At 39.6% G+C, this 8,889-nt stretch overlaps 1 protein-coding gene across 1 annotated transcript; it reads left to right on the forward strand.

Moving 5' to 3' along the window:
• The first annotated feature begins 181 nt into the window (after positions 1 to 181).
• On the forward strand, positions 182 to 8,400 carry SULT6B1 (sulfotransferase family 6B member 1). The gene is made up of 7 exons (XM_030554277.1): positions 182 to 383; positions 4,219 to 4,331; positions 4,584 to 4,673; positions 5,807 to 5,933; positions 6,596 to 6,690; positions 6,974 to 7,130; positions 8,013 to 8,400. The coding sequence occupies exons 1-7, from the start codon at positions 182 to 184 to the stop codon at positions 8,141 to 8,143; spliced, it is 915 nt and encodes a 304-aa protein (XP_030410137.1). The 3' UTR covers positions 8,144 to 8,400.
• Positions 8,401 to 8,889: the final 489 nt, after the last annotated feature.

The raw sequence follows: 8,889 nt of genomic DNA on the forward strand, positions 1-8,889 counted from the left end.
CCAAACGGTTAATCTGGCCCTGATCTGACTGGGTGGGGTTTGCATGTGGAGAACAACATGAGATATATTGTTCTCAAGAAAAAAAAATGGGAAGAGTGCCAGGTTTTGTACTCCACCCTTCAGATCTGTCCATTTAAAGGCACTTGTTCTAACACTGCAGTTTCACTCAAGGGCAACAAACATGGCAAAACAACAGAACAAATTAACTGATGAAATAGAGAAAGTGTTGGAGAAGTCTAAAGGGTTTTCCCTTAAGGATCTGCTGTTTTTCTATCAGGGAACCCCATACCCTGTCACTGTATGCAGTGCAGAGACATTCCAGGCCCTGGAAAACTTAGAAGCCAGAAGAGATGATATGGTGTTGGTGTCTTACCCCAAATGCGGTGAATACAGTCAATGTTATTACTTGCTACAGTGTAAAATATAAAATGTCATAAATAACCACATGGTGTAATAAGAGGGAAAATAACATCTATTGCAGGTTTTAGTTCTGCAAAAGTTTTGTAGGGATTTTAAATTGGGCGTTGCTGATACAAACAGAGACTATAATGTTTTATCCTGTGTCATTTTAATTGTGCATTGTATTGGATTGTTTCTTTTCAGTATAGTTTGCCTTTCTGCCAGGATATCTTTCTTTAATTATTCCGTACTGCAGGTGGCTGCATACTAGAGAAGATGCTGTACATGAAAGCAAATTCTGCTCATTTGATACCCTTCATTTGAAAAGATGGGTGTAGCCTACTGTGCAATAAAGTTAAATGTAACAAAAAAAGAATAATTGTTACTAATTATGATGGAAAAGTGACAGGACGTATTGGCTATTTTTGCAGAAGTTTAAGCTTTTCTTTAATATTCTTAAATTTCAGGTTGTTTTTGCCAGATCTGATATGATTTTCCTAGTGACTTAGAAAACAGTCCAGACCAGAATATAGTACACCAACAGTCTATGCTCCTTTTTCTTGTGGACTGTGGAGAGAAACATTTTGAGACTGAAGCAATGGGGGTTTATGGTTTTAGGAGATAATATGGATGTAAGAGAGGCTCTCTACCTTACCAAGTGGTCTGCAGAGGAGAACCTGTGCAATTGTATTTGATCTTTTGTTGAGAAACCTGTTACAGGACTCAGACTTTAGGGTCAGAAGGGACCAATATGATTATCTAGTCTGACCTCCTGCACAAAGCAGGTCACAGAATCCTACCCATCCACTTCTATAACAAAGTATGAATGAATAAATGATGTAATCCAGTTGGGGCCCAATCAGACCTTACTGCAGGCCTAATTGTGAGATATGCTGATCACCCATGGGAGTTTTGCCTTAGTAAGGACTTAAGAAATCGGCTTGCAGTGGTTAAAGTAAATATCTCAACCATCGAGAGACAGAAAGCCAAAGCAGTGGAAATAGGACAAATACAAAATGAGAGGTGAGCTGAAAATGTGGATCTGATTTTGAATATCCCATAATTTAGGGATTTTGAGGATCGTAGGTTTTTTGTCTGGCCCAATATGAGGATAAGGGCTATTTAAATAGTTTGGTTTAGATTTCAAACACCAGTATAGTTTGGAGATATTTAGAAATTTAGTTAGTTTAATGAGCCACACCTGACTCTATACCTTTGTCTGTGCTGGGGCAATTTTTTTTTAAATTCCCCACTATTGCTAATTTAAATTCCCCACTAATGCATCTTGTGATAAATCAGTGATGGGAAATTTTAGCAAGGGTCAAGACATTGCTAATAAGTTCAGAGGAATGAATCTGCAGCTCCATCTAACAGAGTGGGGCAGCTGGAGAATTTTGAAACTCTGCAACAGGCTTACATCAATGAAAAGGCATTTGTTAAGGGTTACACTGAACACAGGAGAAAGGAACAGAAAATATTACATATGTCTAATGTGGTGGAGTAACCCATTACCAGCAAAACCTTTTTTTTTCTTTTTCTTCAATTTCCTGTCATTTGAGTGCTTAATCTCACAACTTTAACTAGCATTAAATGGAACTTTTGCATTTAATTTGTCCAGTTTTATAAAGGAAAAAATGGAGAGGATGGGGCTGTGTGTAAATAACTAAAAGGAACACAGGAAATTAGGTGGTACAATTTAAAACTCTATCTTTGAGGTGCTGAGCTCCATTGATTCCCACTGGTATAATAAGCAGAACGGGTGCTTAGTCCCTTGCAGGACTGAGCCTAAAGATCCACAGGTCAGCTCTGTAGGGCTAAACATTTGTTTACAGGTATCTTTACCACACAAACAAATAAAGTTTAGCTATTTGGTAACACTATAAAAACAGGTGTCTGATTTTTCCCTAGCCAGTTTCTCAAATATGTCTGGTACTGAGCCCAATTTTGGAAGGAACTGACTGTCCCATTCCCAGTGCTGAGCACCCACAACTCCCATTGACTTTACTGGGAATTTTGTATGGTCAGCACCTTAGAGGATTAGGCCTGATGGAAATTCTCACGTATGAATCCAAACTTATTTTCATCTTCCAAAGTCTTACTGTTGTCATATTTCTGGTTATTTATTCAGGATCATGAAAGTTAAACTACAGAAAATCTCACTGTGTGAAATGCTTCCCACATTTTGGGTCCCCACAATAGAAGAGAAAACGTTAACTGATGTGGAAAATCTTTATGCTGTGTGGGGTGAAGGAAAACTTAGGGTCAGAAGGCAATACTCTCTGCTGTTAACCCAGACCTTTGAGGGGTCGTAAGGAAACTAGAAACTTGGTATTTCAGGCCTATCAAGTAACATCCTTAAGAATGTAACTTTTATTTGTGCATTGATGGTATGTAATGAGCAAGTGAGGACATAGAATTGTAGAGAGTGCTGTTGCTGACTCTAGTCTGCATTTAAATAAGGAGAAGAATATAGCTTTATGAAGAAACAATAATAATAATTGGCACTTCTACTATCTGGGAATCTCAAGGCGCTTTACAAAGATAGGGTGAATTCACCCCAGGACAGAGTGCCAGTGCAAGGCCAGTGGATCACTTGAGACCTAGTGCCTGGTCCTCATTTGGCTCCCAGTGCTTAAGTAGGATTTAAGTGGTGCATACGCCTTGTACAAGGGTGAATTTCACCCATTCAGGAATTTAGCCTCACAACACCTGTTAAGTAGGGAAGTACAGTTAACCCTCTTTTACAGAAAATCACACTGAGGCAGAGATTCTTATTTATAAAGCAGCACAGGCATGCATGGTGCTTTACCGGTGAATACAAAGACAAGAGCTCAATGCCAGAGAGCTAACAATGTAAAGCTAATATGAAAACACAAGGGACTGAAGAGTGAGGAAGTTGGGGAGAAGAAGGATAACATCCTTTCAGGCCACAGCTTTCCACAGAAAGCATGAGGTTAAAACTATTTGCATCATGCATTTTTTGTTGTTTCTGGCATGCATAGGGGGATTTCTCAGTGCACAGGAAATTATGGCTCAGACAACTCTGCAGCACCATCTCCATGGACCCTGAGGAAAACCTTCCATGGGGATCTCCACAAGGACCAGGGAGATGATGCTATGGACCAATGACACACATTGTTGTCATCCATCCTTGCTACCCCTCTATGGCAACCAGCAGCAAATCATGCTGGTTACCTGTAGAGAAGAGTACTCATGGAAACCTCTGAAGAGGTAACTCCAAGGAGCAGAAACAGGTGGGGAGTGACCTAACAGTACAGTTCCATTGGAGCAACCCTATCAGGTAGCCAGAGAGGTGATGAGACAGCGGGCTCCAGGACCAGTGTAGAGATGGATTTGGACAATCCATGAGCGTAGTAGTGCTTGTTTATTTCTTAATAGGGGGTGATAGACACCCTCTCCCTGACAGAATGATCTGAGGCTCTCGGTGAGCTTCCTGCAAGTTATTGCAGGAAAGGAGCTATGTTTCCCTTGTTTTTACTCTATTTTTAAAAAGTATTTCTAAAATATACAAATACATCAATGGCTAAATTCTGTTCCTATTCCACACATAACTAGGTCTCAGTAAGTTTGACCCTTACGGGACCTGAGCAGAATAAAGCCCAAAGTGCAGGCTGTCAAGTAGCAGTTTAGGATTTTGTTTTGTTTTTAAGATTTTATTGTATTTAGTCCCTTGAGAATTTCAGTAGAATAATTTTCACATTGACAAATTGATATTATACTGTGTTAAGTGGTGTAATGAGAAGGTTCTGAGATTTTTTGATAATCTTCTGATCCATTGTATTTTTCTGTTTTGTCCAGGTGCAAATTGGCTTATCCAGCTCTTAAATGATTTGATATTTACAACTTCCCAGACTAAACATATAAACACGGAACTGCCATTTATTGAATGTGGAGACCCAGAAAAATATCAGGTTAGTATGAAATAACTGCTGAAACAATTAAAGTCTGGTATTTCTCTCTCTCTCTGTCATGCCTACACATACAAGTTATTGAAATAAGCCCATGCATGCTAGATTACTTTTTCTCCTGAAGAAAAACCCTGGATAACTACTACACTTTGATTAGCATGAGAATGTGCTATTCCACATGTGCTAACATTTCACATTGTGGTTGCACCCACATAGCAAAACTGTTCTCCCTTATTGTTTTATTTATATTTAAAGAGGATGAAACAGTTTCCATCTCCAAGGATTTTGGCAACACACCTCCATTATGATAATCTCCCCAAGTCTATCTTCAAGAATAAAGCCAAGGTGAGCTTCCTGTCTGTCAATATGCACTTGTATAATATTTGCACAGCATCTTAGAGCCCAGATCCCTCACTAGGGTCAGAATCCAAGGTGGTGGTGGTGAAGTGAAGGTGACTCTAAACCACTTTTACACTCCTGTCCTGGAGCCAGGTTAATACCTGGTGTAACATAGAGCAGCATTAGGGTTGTTCTAATTGACATCAGCAGGAACAGCCCTCTAGAGGCTGTTCCAGTAGCCATGAATCACTGGAGTGCAGTGCTTTACAGCTACCCTCTGTCCTTTGTGCTAGAACAGTGGTCCCCAACCTTTTTCATCTGGCGGGCGCCAAACAAAGAACCGTGGCTGCGGTCGAGCATCTGCCGAAATGCCGCCGAATGATCAACCGCCGGCCAGGACGCAGGCACATTTAGATGCCCATGCGGGCACCATGGCGTCCGCGGGCACTGCATTGGGGACCCCTCTGCTAGAATTCCCAATGCAAAAGGACAAACAGTTGAAGCCTTAACTTATTACAAACCAACAACATTGTATCTCTGGGCAGTAATAGACATTTTCAATTAAGGAGAGGACAGAAAACCAAGAAGTAGAAGGGGGAGGTGATCAAAGGGAGATGATGATGATTGTAACTGTTTTGCTGTTGATCTTTTGTTAAGTTTTTCTAATCTGTACACATCCCATGTGATCAAAAATGCTTACAGGAACTATCCAAAAAAGTTGACATAATGGTTGCCATAACATAGAAAATGGGAACAAAAGGGGATAACACAGCTACAGTTTCCAGAGGGAGAAAGCAATAGTGCTTTGCACAGTAACAGGCTGTAACCTGCAGTGGAAATTCACCAGGTCTAAGGTAACAGTAGAGAGCAATGCCCCATGGACAGGGAAGGATATTAATGATAGGCTTTCTCATTCTTTCATTTTTATGATTCTTTGACCACAAGATCAAGCTTTAAAAGTGGCCAGAGACTTTACTGTGGCCATCATTTTGAGCTTGCTTTTCATGTCTTACATATAAATGAAAATATTTAATAGCTACAGCACATTACTGGTTACAGAATGTTTGGTTGTACTTTCGCTGTAGTTATCCCAGGAAATAAAAGATCTAAAACTTGCTAACCTCTTCCTCCCACTCCAGATACTAGTGTTGTTTCGAAATCCTAAAGATACAGCTGCATCGTTTTTCCATTTTTATAACAACGTCACAGAGGTCCCCAGTTATAACTCCTGGGATGAGTTCTTCTCCGAGTTCATGAGTGGAAAAGGTACAATCACTATTTTCAAATGTATCTGAAAGATTAAGCAGCAGTGTTTTAAATAAATTAAATGGGGGCAATATGAAAACAGCTGTGTAATGCTAAAATTAATTGATCATTATTGTTCATGATAAGATGCAATAGAACTTTCCTCACATTCTGGAGTTCAAAGATAGCGTTGCTTCTGAGCATGATGTTGTCCCTGGAGTCATGAACTTGCATAGTAGTTTAATGTCTTGGGCAAAACCCTCTGCCAACTAGGGCCAGCTTCAAGCAAGATGTGATCAGAATCAAAAATGCTAGTGAAGGCAGTTCAGTTTCTGCATCTGGGACCAAACCAAAATCCCAGTTCTAAGCATTTCCTAGATCTAGCTAGAGATCTGGACTTGACTGCTCAGAATGATCCCTAATAACAGCATATGTACTTATGGAAGCTAAAACAATGGTATAGATAGAGGAGTTCATGCTTCAGGACATAAACCTCTTGCCTACAGGAATCAGAGAGAAATCTCGCCTTCTCCATTGTACAACACTGCACACCTGGAGAGGTGTTCTGTTATGGTTTTCTGCATTGGTATAACCTGAAGGCAGCAGAAAGTGATTCTTAGTTAGAAATAAAAGCATAATTATTGAACATACAGGCTGAAGCTTGTTTTCTATCTCCTTTTCAGTCAGCTGGGGTTCCTATTTTGACCATGCAGTCACCTGGAACAAACACATTGAGGATGAAAATGTTATGATCATAACATATGAAGACCTGAAAGAGGTAAAGCTGTTGCTACTTGCAGGCAAGACTTAGCTGATCCTGCTCCTACTCAAATCAATGGCAAAGCTCCTAGTGACTTCAATGAGATATAATGGAGCCCAAAACATCTTATAGCAATAAGTTGCGCATGGATAAAAAGTGCTACAGATTTGTATCAAGGTGATGTAAAATGCACTGTGTGTGTGATACTATTAATGCATCAAGATCACACACATGTCAAACAGGGAACTCCATTTTTCAGAGCAAGCATATTCTGTTACCCCTTTCGCTACATTGCTTTCAGAACCTGGCTTCTGGAGTGAAGCAAATAGCTGAATTCTTCGGATTCTCTCCAACGGCAGAGCAAATTCAGTTTATTGCAGACAGGGGAAGCTTCCAAGCAATGAGAGAGAAATCCCAGGAGATCTATGGCTCAGTTGGTCCGATTCTCTTCCGTAAAGGTAAATTTGAGTCTAAAAAAATATTCCAAGGATTGTCAATGGTTATATTTCATTTAATTTTGGCAGGAATCTGGAACAGGAGGCAATCAACCTTTCTTCCTTTCTAGTTATCTAGGTTAGAAATGGTTTGAGAAACACAGATGGTACTTTCAGAAAATCACCTGATTTTTCCACATGGGTCAAAATCAATAAATAGACCACTTTGATTACCCTGTTTCTTTAAAGAATAGCACAGCTGGTACTCTGCTCAGCCTTCCCCAGCTCCCATTACAGTGATGGAAAGATTCCCACTGACTTCTGTGGGAGCTGGAACGGGTTCTAAAACTTGATTTAGGCCATTAAATCTCTATAGAATTTTCTTCTTGAGTTTCTTAGGCAACTATTGGGATTAATTATGGTCCTGAATCAAAATCTTGGATTTAAGCAATCTATAAGTTGACAACTATCTTTGGAATGGGCCAGACTAAAGTCCCAGATCCATACATCCTTAGATTTAGGAGTATTCAAAATCTGGATCCAAATTTTGCAAGTGGGGACAATCTGTTCTTGCAGTTGAGTCATACTTATGAACTCTTTGGGCCTTTGCACTGCACCTTTTATAGTCTTTTACACCTGTGCAAAAACAACCAAAACGGAACAAAAGCATTATACCCGCTCTTTATACTCACCTTGTAGTGGTGTAAATGACTATACAAGGTGCAGGCAATCATGGTTCAGGCCCTGTACGCACTTTTCCTCTTCTGGACAGATGTTTGTTTATGGCACGTAAACATGCATTGTCCCCAAATATCATAATAAAGGAATCTGAGATTCTTCTTTTAAATCAGTCCCTACATTCATCGGAGTCAACAGTATCCTTTTTCTTACTTTTGTTTATTCCAGGTGCTGTTGGAGATTGGAAGAACCTTTTTACTGAAGCTCAAAGCCAGGAAATGGATGCTAAATTTAAAGAGTGTTTAGGGGGAACCAAGCTGGAAGCAAATCTGAAGTATGATGTGCACTGCAAGGCCTGAGTATGGTTACAGAAAAGTCTCACTTCGATATGAGCTTTTTAATTTTTTTATATATACTCTAAAAGGAATACTTTAAATCAGGATGTATATCTCAGTTGTAATTTGTAGCTTGTTAGTGTAAGATTACAGTTCTGCTAAGTTTGGTTCTGTCATATCATTAGCAGGCAGGCTTCAGTTCGGTAAATCACTTAAGCACATGCTTAATTTTAAGCACCTGCTTAAATCCCAGTGTAGTCAGTGGGATTACTCATAAATTAAACAAGAGCTTAAGTGTTTTGCTGACCAGAGATAAGATTACTTGCTTTAAATTAAATTATGCTTCCATGGTTCGCAGAATGGAAGCTTGAATGAAGAAGTGTTATCTATCCATGTGTAGGTTGAAATTTTGATGTAAGCAAGTTAAGAGAGATGTAAGTGGCACTGCCCAAAAATTCAGTTCACTCTTTCTGCTAAATTGGGAAGTATTATGCAAAGACTGTTGAAGGCAGAGAAATAATGAAAAGGGAACTAGAGTGGTGAGCGGAAATTAATATAATAGATATAAATTGGAACAAAGGCATTTAGTGGGAGCAAGATACTTGGAAAGTAGTGATGGAAAAGAGACCGAAGGGTGATTGTGGACTGCTAGTGAGACATGAGTTTGTAGTATGACGTTGGCAACAAAAAAGCCAATTCAATTTTGGGATGCAAATCCAAAGGTTTTGTATCACGGACCAGGGATGTGACATGCCTTTGGTGTGTGACAG

Source organism: Gopherus evgoodei, chromosome 3, assembly GCF_007399415.2.
Source record: "Gopherus evgoodei ecotype Sinaloan lineage chromosome 3, rGopEvg1_v1.p, whole genome shotgun sequence".
NCBI lineage: Eukaryota > Metazoa > Chordata > Testudines > Testudinidae > Gopherus > Gopherus evgoodei.

What these genes read in the sequence shown, in the direction of transcription:
- SULT6B1 (XM_030554277.1), top strand. Translation starts at nt 182, where the DNA reads ATGGCAAAACAACAGAACAAATTAACTGATGAAATAGAGAAAGTGTTG. An exon ending in CGAGTTCATGAGTGGAAAAG is followed by an intron (nt 5,934 to 6,595) that starts GTACAATCACTA and finishes TCTCCTTTTCAG; the next exon opens with TCAGCTGGGGTTCCTATTTT. An exon ending in TCCGATTCTCTTCCGTAAAG is followed by an intron (nt 7,131 to 8,012) that starts GTAAATTTGAGT and finishes TGTTTATTCCAG; the next exon opens with GTGCTGTTGGAGATTGGAAG.